Genomic DNA, 14,622 nt, shown 5'->3' with positions numbered 1-14,622 from the left:
AAAAGTAACTAAGGAAATGATATATATCTTTAATTTAGGTTTACGTGAACCCAATGTTTAATATTTGAAATTTCATGATATTTACCTATATAAACCCTACTGTAAAACAATGAGCTTACTTTATAGATCCTTGTAAACTTACTTTATATATCTTTATAACATTGTATACTCAATAAACTTCTTTTGACAAGGAAATTTGACTTCAAAATGAACACTGGTCTGTAGTGCATGTTCATGCCTCAATGTAATAATAAATAACATATTAGAATTTTCACTCCAGCAGTATATGAGTTTACAAATTATATAAAATTGTTAACTAATGCATTACAATTGAATTACACCCATTATATTTTAGATGACTAAAATGAGTTTTAGTCGACTGAAATATACTGGAGATTTAGTCGACTAAATACAACTAAAACTAAAACAATTGCAGAAGACTAAAATGGGACTAAAACTAAAATGCCATTTTAGTCCTAAGCCTAAGACTAAAACTAAATCGAAATTTGCTGCCAAAATTAACACTGCACAGCACTCCTTTGTGTATGTACCTGCATGGTAAGTATTGTACATGGACAAATAATATGTATTACTGCTGAGTTATGAATCAATAAAGACAACGCTGAAAGTGATATCCAGGTTTTCCTTAGATGCCCACGAACACTAGTCCGAACTGTGTTAGGAGATTATAATATCATCAAAAGGTAATGTCTACTTCAGTGCAATGTACAAAGAAAAGACCAGACACCATATTATTATCTTGTTAAACAACTTTGTTCCGCTGAACTCCAGGCTTAGCACATGAACATGTTCTTTCACCACATTTACATTCAACAGGTGCTATCTGCGTAAAACATGGAAGTAAAAACAATCTGGTCCAGAGGAGACAAGTGCAAAACAAATCCCGAAATCTCAGTCTTCAAATAGTGCATATAATTTATTAGTGATCCGAGACGACTGTGAAATATTCTAATTACCCCCCACAAACCCACGACTTATACTTAAGAAAATTTCTGGGGCAAGAAAAAGAAAAACGATAAGAATTGCACTTATTTTGTCCAGTTTCTCATTTCTAGTTCCTTGTTGCTCTTTTATTTATTTTTTTTAACTAAAAAAGGCTCTGAAAGTTATGTACATTCATTATCCCCCCAAGAGGGAGAACAGAAAGCTTTCCTTTGTTTGGTAATGAAAACAATTCTTGGTCCAAAGCAGCTCCTATCTGTCCTGTGGCTCTGCAGAAAGTTCGGTCACGGGGTTTACAAACCCGGCATACTCAGAGTTCCCATTATCATCCATCTCAGCGCTCACAAAATCGTTCTCCCACTCCAGGCCATTGGAGTCATCCGAGGCAGAGGCTCTTTGGCTTTCGGATATTCTGTCATCGTATTTTAAGGCTGCCCGGAGGATATCCTCTTCAGTCTTTGAGCGTTCCCGCATTGGAACTAGTCTGTTTATTCCTGGATGTGGAAGAAGTAAAAAAATAGCTTAATAGAAAAACATGCGTATATTCAGGACTTACATGTGTGAGGAAAACAAAAACACAGATGACAGGGGGTCTGTTATTGAGCACTCCTTTCGTTCTTCAAAATGGGCTGTAGCTTACTTGATTGCATACCAGTCATTGAAGCCAATCATAGTTCAGGACAGCAATCTTTAATTTTTTAGTGATTACATACCACCAACATATTAAAAGGGAAAATGTACCCTATATCTGCTGTTCATTCTCTGTTCTTTACTTCATTATCCATATCATGTCATTTGATGCTGAACTACAGGCAAACAGCTATATAATACACAGATAAAATTCATATATGCAATTTATATTTCTGTCCATACGGTTTTGAGATTTACACAGCTCCGCCACACTGAGCGCACTCCATTTTGACAGGGAAGAGATCTTATTTTTCCCTGATGCAGTTCAGTAGTACAGGTCTCCTCCTAGCCCCCACCCTGTGAATGCACAGTGTAAGGAGAAGCAGCAAACGAATAAGCTCATCTGTCACTCTGCTCTCTCCGCCTTTCAATATGTGCCTTACGCTGCAGCCAGACTGATTAGCTTTTTGTGTTGATTTTCCTTCCCCTGAACTCTTAAGTACTTACACTAGAAAAAAACAAAACACTCATGAGCGTTTCCACTGTTAGATGGATGGAACGAGCACTGGCAATCAGAGTCTGTAAAAGGAAAGTTCATAAAAAGGAATAGTCTCTGGGTGTGCAACGCTGGCTTTGGACAACTGCAGGCTCTGTTAAGAACTAGAAGGAACTCTGTGGAAATGCAGAAAGGAAAAAGAGCAGCACCATCTAAGTGCAGCAATAGTGGTACATTTTATTCCAGGGATAAATAATAAAACTCACAAGATAACAAAGATGTCAGTGCATGTAGTTGTAGTAGAGCCGCTGACGTCACATCCGGGTTGAGGGTGGAGTGGGCAGTGTGACGTCAGCGGCTTAGTCTGAGTGTATCCGAGTCCCAGGAAGCGTTGGGAGCCACCAGCGCAGCCGGAATCATCTCATCCTTTACCGCAGCACGTCTTCAATTGGAGTGGATGAATCCAGTAATACAACTACATGCACTGACATCTTTGTTATCTTGTGAGTTATTATTTATCCCTGGAATAAAATGTACCACAATTTCTGTACTTAGAGGGTGCTGCTCTTTTTCCTTTCTTCAAGTACTTACACTGTCTGCCGTTAAAAAAACAAAATTTAAATATAGATTAACCCCTTCACGCCTAAGGGTAAAACAAATCTTAATGCCCAAGCACAACTTTGCAACTTTGACATGTGTTCGTAAAACCGTACCTACTATCACAACTACTTGGTGGATTATACCTTGTTTTTTTCACGACAGATTGGGCTTTCATTTTTTTTGGCAAATGGTAATGGAAATCTCCTGATTTTTTTTTTTTTAAGGAAAATTGGCCCAAAATAGTAAACAAATATATATATATATATATATATATATTTTAAAATTTAGCTGTATATTTCTTGCTACTACCATAACCTTCCACCAAAGAAAAACCCAAAATTACATTCTCCTTCTCCTGATGATCGCAGAGATACCACATATGTGAATGTTATTTGTGGTTTGTACCCATAGTACAGCCCAAATCAATAGTGTGAATTTAGCTTTTTCATACTACCTAAAACACACCGACATACTAAAAAAAATAAAAAAATATCCTGTCCAAAAAAAAAATATTGACCATGACCTTTGAACTTGACCCAAACACTAGCCCTGACAAATCTTGATCTAGGCATTTTCTTTTGTATTTAATTTTTTTATCATTTTTTTAATTGCACACGTTTTTTTTTTCTCTGCAAGGAGAGTGAGAGATAGGATGCATCTTTCTCCTCCATTCACAGAGAGAAAACATGGGGGCGGGCTTCACAGTGACTGAGCATTGGGAGTTCCAGGTCCCAATCGTTAGTACAAGAATCCCGCTGAGACCCCGGTCTCTGTGCTGGGAGCTCACAGTACGGCACGCTCCCAGCACAAAGGGCGATACGCAAATATGCGGCCCCACAGAAAAAAAAAGTCCAGTCCAGTGGGGCCACATATTTGGGTACGCTCGGCATGAAGGGGGTTAAATAAAAAAAAATCTGTTTAAATCATAAATTAAATGAATGAATACAGAGCTGCATTAATGTGCCATTTATATCTACCTGGATTTCAGCTTTAAACTAAGCCTGGGAAAAACCTGTCCAATTCCAACTTAGCATATGAGGAAAATCTGCACAAATAAAAGGCGGTCTTCAATGAAAACAAGCGAGCAAGCATATCCTGGGATATAGGCAGCTAAAGTTATGTACAAATTTTGACCTAACCCCCAGTCACTCACAAACCTCTATTTGGGCCTTTAATGTGATTGGCAGCTTAACGGACCAGGGAGTCTCAGGAGGTGGTGGTGCAACCTTTTTACAGTAAACATCAAATCTGCATACAACTTAAAAGTATCTATAAATATACACTACCCAAAGCACCTCATTGTAACGCAAAAGATATGTAACTTTATACAGTAAATACATTCCCAAAAAAATGTAATCTAGTACTTTTTCTGTTTTTTTAATCTAGTGGTCACGTGACAGCAAAGCCTTTCCCCATGTTGAATCCTCGGTTTGTGGGGAGCGTGTCAGTGTTTTAAGGGGGCGGGCTGTTAATGATGTCTAATATAGTGGGGATGTGCTTGTACTGCTGTGCATGTTGCAGTCCAGTAGAGTGCCCCTTCTGTGCTCCAAGCTGTGAGTGACATCATACTGTGTATGTCTTCCAATGTTCATGCCCCTACTTGCCACAGCTCCATAAGGCAGGCTGTGATTGGCTAATGGCTCACTGCCATTGTCACAGCATTCTTGCAGCAGAGGCGCTGAGCACAAAGCCTGTAGTATAGAGACGCTAGCATGTTGTGCATATACATGGTGTACCTGTGTTTAAGTGAGAATGCAAATTGACCATGACAGCACAGATCCACTTCTGTGCTAAGCATGATCAGTTTGGGAAAGTAAATGAGAGGGACTGGCCGGATCACCAAATATCTGTACCCAAAAGGCACATACTGAAAGATAGGAGACTTCTGTGCATGACAAAAGCATACTCAATAAACACATAGTATATGCTCTAATAATTTTAAGGATATCATGCTCTTGTGGGCTCATGCACAGAGGATGTTTTTACAGCTGCTGTTAGGGGCAGTTGACGTTTTTTTTTTTTCTTTTAACTGCCTAGCCTATGTGTCCATGCACAGAAACTGTCAGAGGCATTTAGAGTAAGCGTTTAGGGGCAGTAGAAAAAAAAACACCACAACAGCCTGTGCTTCCAAGAGCAGTTAAAAGGAGCTGTAAAAATGAAAAACGCCAAAAAACATGGCTAAATGTGTCAAGCAGTGTTTGACGTTTTTAGGCATTTTTACATTATAAGAGAGTGTTTTAATGGAAAACTTCCAAAAACGCGAACGCCAAAAAACGCGGGAAAATGCGCAATAGCGCTAAATGTAAAAACATGGCTAAACAAGAAAAAAAAATTGCGTTTTTAGCTGAGGCAGTGGGAGTCATGGTCTCCCAATGCTGTCAATTAAAGCCAGTGACTAGGGAGCAGGGCAGAGTCCTGCTGGCTGTATCAATGGACGCAGCAGCAGGGCTTGGGAGCGAGCACGCACATGTGCCCCCATGGGAAACGCCTTCCTATTGCAGGCACTCACCAGGGAGAAGGAGCCAGGAGTACCAGCAGGGGACTCAAGAAGAGGAGGATCAGGACGGCTCTGTGCAGTTCTATTACACAGAACAGGTAAGTATAGACATTTTTGTTATTTAAAAAAAAAAATTCCTTCATAACCACTTTAAGCTGCCTGTATAGCTGGATCTAGTAATTGTGTTGACTTGCAGTTTTTCTTAAAGGCAACCTCTACCTATTCATGCTCTCACCTTATACAGCCTACTCTTCCCAGGTTAGTGACATATGAGGGGAGTGTTCCAAGTCAAGCGGAGACTTTTGAGTTTATATAATAAAAGAACAGATTTAGCACTTTCACCTAGCAGTAAGAAGGGTCGCTGGTTCGAATCCCAACCACGACACTACCTGCCTGGAGTTTGCATGTTCTCCCTGTGCCTGCGTGGGTTTCCTCCGGTTTCCTCCCACACTCCAAAGACATGCTGGTAGGTTAATTGGATCCTGTCTAAATTGTCCCTAGTATGTATGAATGCAAGTTAGGGACCTTAGATTGTAAGCTCCTTGAGGGTAGGGACTGATGTGAATGTACAATGTATATGTAAATCGCTGCGTAAATTGACAGCGCTATATAAGTACCTGAAATAAATAAAATAAAAAATAAAATAAAATTTCAAGGTGTGGAAACTGCATTTATTTTTCGACATGCTGTCTTGCTATATTTATACATTTATCCCAGCATTTAACTAATGTCTTGAATGATTCAGCAAAAAATGATTTGTCAGTACGCCTGAACCATCCTAGGACAGCTTCATGAAGGCCTGCTTCATGTCATCATCAGTGCTGAAATGCTGACCTCCGAGGAACTCTTTTAGGGGTCCAAACAGTTGGAGCAAGGTCTGGGCTGTAAGGGGAATGTGGCAACACCTCCCAGCCGAGTTGCTGTAATGTGCACGTAGTGCAGTGGGCAGTATGAGTTTGTGCGTCTCTATGAGGAAACAGGACGCTCTCAGTAATCCTGGCCCTCCCTGTCAAAACGCTCCTTCAATGCAGTGCAAATTTCATCTCTTCTGTGCCGGTGTTCTGTCAAAATAGCCAGTTCAGCAAGATCCCCAAGCACGTCACTTCCGGTTACTGTAAGGCAGCAGTAATTGAAGATTTAGACGAGTTGCAGTTTTGACACAACACCAGCAAACGTGTACACATCATTAGACTGCCCGATACTAACCAACATGGCCGCCTCCAAAGTGGCGACAACTTTTTCCTCCTTAGCTGCTGTTCTGTCTAAACAGCAAACTCTTCATGTACCACAGTGTACACACTTGCCGGTGTTGTGTCAAAACAGCAATTCATCTAAATCTCCAATTACTGATGCATTACAGTAACCGGAAGTGACGTAATTGTAGATCTCAATGAATTGGCTATTTTGACAGAACACTGGTCAAAAGCGGAAAGCTGTCTTTGGCGCCCAGAGTGTGCTAGCTTTTCGAAAAAGCAAATGTTTGTCAATGATTGTGTTCACCATTCCCACGGAAAGATTAGTCTCATGAGCAATTTCACGACAGATTATGCGTCGATTATCCAGGATCAGGCATTACACATGCTGAATGTTCACAGGAATGGGCTGGGAACCACCACGGCCAGGATCATCACTGACAGACATACAGCCATCTTTGAAACCTTTACACCATTTAAACGTCTTATTGCGGCTAAACATCTCAATACCATACAGTGCTTGAAGTCTTCTGTAGATACCTGCAGGTTTTACGCCTTCATTATAACACACGGTTCCATATACACACTAACACTGTTGTCTGCCATCTTGACTAACACTCTCTGAACTGGTCTGCGACATGTGCAGTGCCTATCAGTAATAGGTAACACTTGTCGCTTACTACTGCGTGTAGTACCGCCAGGCTAGCTTCCCTTTTGATACCTGTAAAAATGTAGTCCCGGTTTGACTTGAACACTCCTCTATACATTTTAATGCTCGCCTCCAGGATTTCTCCAGAGCTTCTCCCATCCTTTGGAACTCCCTACCCCAATCTGTCCGACTGTCCCCTAATCTATCCATCTTTAGACGATCCCTGAAAACCCTTCTCTTTAAAGAAGCCTATCCTGCTTCTAACTAATACACTATTTTACTTTCTCCATCAGCTCATCCCCACAGCTATTAAGTTTTGTATCAATTGACCCTCCCTTTTAGATTGTAAGCTCTAATTAGCAGGGCCCTCTGATTCCTCTTGTACCAAATTGTAATGTAACTGTAATGTCTGCCTATATTTTGTTAAGCGCTGCGCAAACTGTTGGCACTATATAAATCCTGTATTATAATAATAATAAAAATAATGCTCAAAAGAAGTTGAGCAACTTGTAAATGAACAAACTAATCAATGCTTCTGTCATAATCCCCAAAATACACATTTACTTGGCATTTTAAAAAACTTTGTTTAGCTAGGACAGTTTCACAAGTGATGACCAATACAAATGTCAGAGCTACAATTCATCATTACATTTTAGACACATGGCACACCCATGAACTGCATGACCTGATCTCAGAAGAGCTCAATGTACATGAAAGAGTGCAGGTCATTTTATTCCTCTGCTTCTGGAAATAGAGAGTGATTTTTACTTTAGCAGCTCAGTGGTATTGCTCAAAATTGTGGTGCATCAGTAAAAAGATCTAACAGAATGCAGGGCACCAAAAAGGATATTATTATATTCTAAATAAGAATAGCTCACCTTCTTCATCTTCCCACTCAAGGTCCAGTGAGGTGTTGTCATCGTTCCCACTTGTTGACTTTGTTCTAGTTGTTAAATCACAACTACTCTCTGTATTAGGCGTGAGGAGATTTGCATCGGATGATAACCCTAATTGAAAAGCATAATTTGGAAGCATTGAACATCCAGTACATTTTAGGGCCTACTTCCCATTCTCACATCTTAAAAAAACCTGTGCCACTCAAAGAAATTATATTTAGCTCAAGCTAAGTAAAATAAAGCAGTTGTTTCAAGCCGATCTCATGCTTCAGTGCTATAAAATATGATATATATCTAGCTATACATCTATACACACACACACACACACACACACACACACACACGCTCTATCTCACAAAAGTGAGTACACCCCTCACATTTTTGAAATTTTTTTTTATATCTTTTCATGTGACAACACTGAAGAAGAAATGACTGAAATGACACTTTGCTAGTAGGGAGTGTACAGCTTGTATAACAGTGTAAATTTGCTGTCCCCTCAATATAACTCAACACAGCAATTAATATCTAAACCGCTGGCAACAAAAGTGAGTACACCCCTATGTGAAAATGTCCAAATTGTGTCCCTACTGTACCACCTAGACAAGACGGACAGGGAGAAATTCAATACTCTAATATGCCCAGTCTGGGCACAATGTACCAGAGACCATTGTGTCCTATAGCGGTGGGATCCAATTGTGCAGAACCTGAGGGAGATAGGAAATCACCTTTTTCATTATAGATGCATCTGGGACCTGGCCTCTGCTAAATTGACTACACCACAGTATAAGGATTACACCCTATTATGGCATAACAAACTTCTTCAGGAATTACTATCCATACAAAATACAGAGATATGGGCCAACCGTGGGATGTACTATTTGCATTATCTGATGTCTGACGGTACTCTGAAAACCTTTGATGTGCTAAGAGAGGAATTCGTGCTCCCAAACCATATGTTTTTCAGATTTCTGTAGGTGCGCCATGCGATCCAGGTGCAATTTCGGAGATCTCCCCCACATCCTACCCATAATCCCATCCCATTATGGCGATAGTCAAAGGCAGTGACCCTCAGAGACTGATCTCAGCCTTTTACAATATGCTTTCTACCCTGACTGCTACCACATTGGCTTATGCCTTGAAGCCCCGATGGGAGAGGGAGGTGGGACCGCTGGAGGAGGAGGAAGCATTGGAGTCCTGCAGAGCAGTATCCCCTAAACTCTCAGACAGGCTCTCCCAAATATACATAATCCACAGGGCATATCTCACCCCATTGAGGGTGGCTAGGTACAGACAAGGCCAATCTACTCTGTGCCTCATGTGTGGTCGAGAGACGGGCACATTTTTTCATCTCCTTTGGTCCTGTCCCAAAGTACAGGGCCTGCGGACACAAATTATAACCTTTTTACATAACATGGGCTCCCCAATAACACTGGACCCGAAACAATGTCTACTCTGAATTTTTCCCGACACCACAGACAAATTTAACAAGATATTCTTACATGAAAAGTTTTCAGTCAGGAAGGTCATAGCTAGGCAATGGATGAGACCCCTACCCCCTACCTTCACGGATTGGAAAGGGGAGGTAAATGGTGCCCTACCCTATAAGAAATGCATCAATGTAAATCGAGGCTGCCCAACAAAATATGACAAGATATGGGGCCGTTGGCTCCAAGAAGCAGACACTTGCTCATGAATGCAGTATACCCACCCACACTAAACATCCTGAAACACATCCACAATTGATAACTGGTTAATATGCAATGTTTATGATTCATACTCCTACAGAAAGCCCTCAAATGTACAGGGAATAAGAATGTACCAATATAACATATAACATCATACCTGTAATGATCGATCCGTGATATATATGTATCCTTTGTGAACTTGAAGTGTGTGTACATATTACTCGATAAAACTTTTGTTCACGTAAAAAAAAATGTCTAAATTGGGCCCAATTAGTCATTTTCCCTCCCCGGTGTCATGTGACTCGTTAGTGTTACAAGGTCTCAGGTGTTAAATTTGGTGTCATCGCTCTCACTCACTTATACTGGTCACTGGAAGTTCAACATGGCACCTCATGAAAAAGAACTCTGAGGATCTGAAAAAAAAAGAATTGTTGCTCTACATAAAAATGGCCTAGGCTATAAGAAGATTGGCAAGACCATACAGCGGTTTGACAAGGCAGGTTCCACTCAGAACAGGCCTCGCCATGGTCGAACCAAAGAAGTTGAGTGCCCGCGCTCAGCGTCATATCCAGAGGTTGTCGTTGAGAAATAGACGTATGAGTGCTGCCAGCATTGCTGCAGAGGTTGAAGGGGTGGGGGATCAGCCTGTCAGTGCTCAGACCATACGCCGCACACTGCATCAGATGGGTCTGCATGGCTGTCATCCCAGAAGGAAGCCTCTTCTAAAGATGATGCACAAGAAAGCCTGCAAACAGTTTGCTGAAGACAAGCAGACTAAGGACATGGATTACTGGAACCATGTCCTCTGGTCTGATGAGACCAAGATAAACTTATTTGGTTCAGATGGTGTCAAGCATGTGATGGCAACCAGGTGAGGAGTACAAAGATAAGTGTGTCTTGGCTACAGTCAAGCATGGTGGTGGGAGTGTCATGGTCTGGGGCTGCATGAGTGCTGCTGGCACTGGGGAGCTACAGTTCATTGAGGGAACCATAAATGCCAACATGTACTGTGACATACTGAAGCAGAGCATGATCCCCTCCCTTCGGAGACTGGGCCACAGGGCACTATTTCAACATAACGACCCAAAACACACCCCCAAGACGACCACTACCTTGCTAAAGAAGCTGAGGGTAAAGGCGATGAACTGGCCAAGCATGTCTCCAGACCTAAACCCTATTGAGCATCTGTGGGGCATCCTCAAACAGAAGGTGGAGAAGCGCAAGGTCTCTAACATCCACCAGATCCATGATGTCATCATGGAGAAATGGAAAAAGGACTACAGTGGCAACCTATGAAGCTCTGGTGAACTATATGCCCAAGAGAGTTAAAGCAGTGCTGGAAAATAATGGTGGCCACACAAAATATTGACACTTTGGGCCTAATTTGGACATTTTCACTTAGGGGTGTACTCACTTTTGTTGCCAACGGTTTAGACATTAATGGCTGTGTACACTCACTACTTTACATTGTAGCAAACTTTCATATTTTCAGTGTTGTCACATGAAAATATATGAGGAGATGAGAGAAGAGAAGGGAGATGGATATAATATATATATATATATATATATATATATATACACACACATATATATATATATATATATATATATATATATATATATACATATACATATACATATATACACATATACACACACACATATATATATATATATATATACACATACACACATACACACCAGTGCATCCGGAAAGTATTTACAGTGCTTCACTTTTTCCACATTTTAGGTTACAGCCTTATTCCAAAATGGATTAAATTCTTTTCCTAAAAATTCTACAAACACTACCTCATAATGACAACGTGAACGAAGTTTGTTTGAAATCTTAGCAAATTTACTTAAAAAAACAAACAAAAAAAAAAAAAACACGTACATAAGTATTCACAGCCTTTGTTCAATACTTTGTTGAAGTACCTTTGGCAACAGTTACAGCCTCAAGTCTTTTTGAGTATGATGCTACAAGCTTTGCACACCTATTTTTGATCAGTTTCTCCTATCTTCTTTTCAGGATCTCTCAAGCTCCATCAGGCTGGATGAGGAGTGTCGGCGCACAGCCATTTTTTAGATCTCTCCAGAGATGTTCAATCGGGTTCAAGTCTGGGCTCTGGCTGGGCCACTCAAGGACATTCACAGAGTTGTTCCATAGCCACTCCTGTTAGCTTGGCTGTGTGCTTAGGGTTGTTGTCCAGATGAACCTTCCCCCCAGTCAGAAGTCCAGAGCGCTCTGGAGCAGGCTTTCATCAAGGATGTCTCTTTACATTGCTGTACTCATCTTTCCCTTAATCCTGACTATTCTCCCAGTTCCTGCCGCTGAAAAACATCCCCACAGCATGATGCTGCTACTACCATGCTTCACTGTAGATGCTCTTGGCCAGGTGATGAGCGGTGCCTGGTTTCCTCCAGACATGACACTTGCTATTCAGGCCAAAGAGTTCAATCTTTGTATCATCAGACTAGAGAAATTTGTTTCTCATGGTCAGAGTCCTTCAGGTGCCTTTTGGCAAACTCCAGGTGGGCTGTCATGTGCCTTTTACTGAGGAGTACCATAGAGGCCTGATTGGTGGAGTGCTGCAGAGATGGTTGTTCTTCTGGAAGGTTCTCCTCTCTCCACAGAGAAATGCTGGAGTTCTGTCAGAGTGACCATCTGGTTCTTGGTCACCTCCCTGACTAAGACCCTTCTCCCTGATCACTCAGTTTGGCCGGACGGCCCGCTCTAAGAAGAGTCCTGGTGGTTCCAAACTTCTTCCATTTATGGATGATGGAGGCCACTGTGCTCATTGGAACCTTCAATGCTGCAGAAATTTTTCTGTACCCTTCCCCAGATCTGTGCCTCAATACAATCCTGTCTCCGAGGTCTACAGACAATGCCTTGGACTTCATGGCCTGGTTTGTGCTCTGACATACACTGCTAACTGTGGGACCTTATATAGACAGGTGTGTGCCTTTCCAAATCATGTCCAATCAACTAAATTTACCACAGGTGGACTCCAATCAAGTTGTAGAAACATCTCAAGGATAATCAGTGGAATCAGGATGCACCTAAACTCAAATTTCTGAGTGTCATGGCAAAGGCTGTGAATACTTATGTACATGTGATTTTTTTTTTTTGTTTTCTTATTGTTAATACATTTGCAAATTTCAAACAAGCATCTTTCACTATATCATTATGGATTATTGTTTGTAGAATTTTGAGGAAAATAATGAATCCATTTTGGAATAAGGCTGTAACATAAAATGTGAAAGAAGTGAAGCGCTGTGAATACTTTCTGAATGAGATATATATATATATATCTATATATCTATATATCTATATATATAGATATATAGATATATATATATATATATATATATATAGATATATATACACATTATATATATATATATATATATATATATATATATATATATATATATATATATATATATATATACACACACACACATACACACACACTACTTCCCATTATATATGCAACTAATGTGAAAGGAAAATTGAAGGGTTAGGCAAGACAAATTCTGCAATACTTACAGCTCTTTATGTATGAACCAAATCAAACAACTCTAACCATGATCTGAGCTACAGTCTACCAAACCATAATGGTCATGATTTATCAAGCTACAATATGGCCTTACAAACATTATTATTATATGTTTATTTTAGCATTAAATGCTACAGCAGCTGGATGTATCAGGGCCACTGATCAACTAAATTAAAATAGAAAATAAAAATAAGACAAATCCTGAGAAAAACCTAAATGAAGTGTACTAAAGGTCCTACTTATACATATGCAAGGTTAACCAGAGATAAACAGGATTGACCCATAACACCAGGAGTAAATGAGGAACAGGAAAGCAACTGATCAAAAAATAGCAAAATTTCAGCTGGTATCTGAAGAGAGGTTAGGAAATGAGTATCAGATAACACTTCTTTAAAAAGCAGAACTCCAGCCCCCCCAAAAAAACACCATGATAAAAGTTAAACAGCCAATTAAAAGATAAAATAAATAATGTAGCCAGCTTTTGCATAAATTTTCAACTTTAAACCAGAGGTTTCTCCTTCAGTACCTTTTTCTGCCTCAAGAAGTCCTCAGTCAGGTGGCCAGCATTATTCAACCCCCTTTCTTTGAGCACAGGCAGTTCCAGTCCCCAGTTTAAACCTTTTATAAATGATGCATCTTACTGAAATGGGAATTTACGTTGACACAAAGCGCTGCCAACATTCTTGCTGTAATGGATATAGAATAATAATTCCTGAAGAATATTCTGCTCCAGATTCCCTTCAAAACAGGTTGCATGCCTGAAGGCTAAGGCACTTGGTCACATGATCTCTACCAGAAAACCAGCTAATCAGAACTCCAAACTCCTTCAGCTGTTGAAAATCAGTTGCAAAGTTGATCTGTCATGATCTGATCACATCCACAGACATTAAAGCCTGGATCTGGTACTTGTAGTTCCACATATATGCAAGGCGTAATGTCTGGCTCCTCCATTGGACTGGAGGCAGCGGATATGACTCTCGCTCCTGCTGTTGGATATAGTTAGCTACACAGCCAGTCCTCTCACAACTTGGCAATCTCCCTCTCAATTTAAGCCAAGCTCTGTCTCATATCCGCTCCCCAGCAACAGCTAGTGTTCCTAGCCACAGTTCCTGCAAGTATCCCTATTGATCCCAAGTGTTCCTTGTAACAAAGAGTATTCCTAGTGAGCCCCAGTGTTCCTTGTACCAAAAGTATGCCTAGATATCCCAGTGTTCCTAGAAAGGATTCATTGCACCTCTAAAGACCCTGTATCATTGTATATCCCAATGTTCCTGCATCTTTTAACCCTGTGCACTTCAGCCACATCCAATATTCCTACTTCAGTGTGTTCCCTGTGCGCCCTAGCTGAATCCAGAATTCCCATTCCAGTGTGTTCCCTGTGCACTCCAGCCGCAGCCAGCATTCCTACTCCAATGTGCTCTCTGTTCACCCCAGCCGCATCTAGCGTTTCTGA

General features: G+C 40.6%; 1 protein-coding gene across 2 annotated transcripts in view; it reads right to left on the bottom strand.

The window, feature by feature from the left end:
- Positions 1 to 752: 752 nt before the first annotated feature.
- AP1AR (adaptor related protein complex 1 associated regulatory protein) overlaps positions 753 to 14,622 on the bottom strand; it is a 91,971-nt gene continuing 78,101 nt past the window's right edge. For both annotated transcript variants that reach the window (XM_073602533.1, XM_073602542.1), the window contains 2 exons: positions 7,907 to 8,035; positions 753 to 1,457 (listed from right to left, as the gene is read on the bottom strand). In XM_073602533.1, coding sequence (XP_073458634.1) covers positions 1,216 to 1,457; positions 7,907 to 8,035 — 371 coding nt within the window. In that variant the 3' untranslated portion in view covers positions 753 to 1,215. The remainder of the gene's footprint in view (positions 1,458 to 7,906; positions 8,036 to 14,622) is intronic.

The sequence above is a fragment of the Aquarana catesbeiana genome, linkage group LG01 (assembly GCF_042186555.1).
Source record: "Aquarana catesbeiana isolate 2022-GZ linkage group LG01, ASM4218655v1, whole genome shotgun sequence".
Classification (NCBI taxonomy): domain Eukaryota; kingdom Metazoa; phylum Chordata; class Amphibia; order Anura; family Ranidae; genus Aquarana; species Aquarana catesbeiana.
The sequence above is the reverse complement of the archived record's forward strand: the minus strand, read 5'-3'. Positions and strand labels throughout refer to the sequence as shown.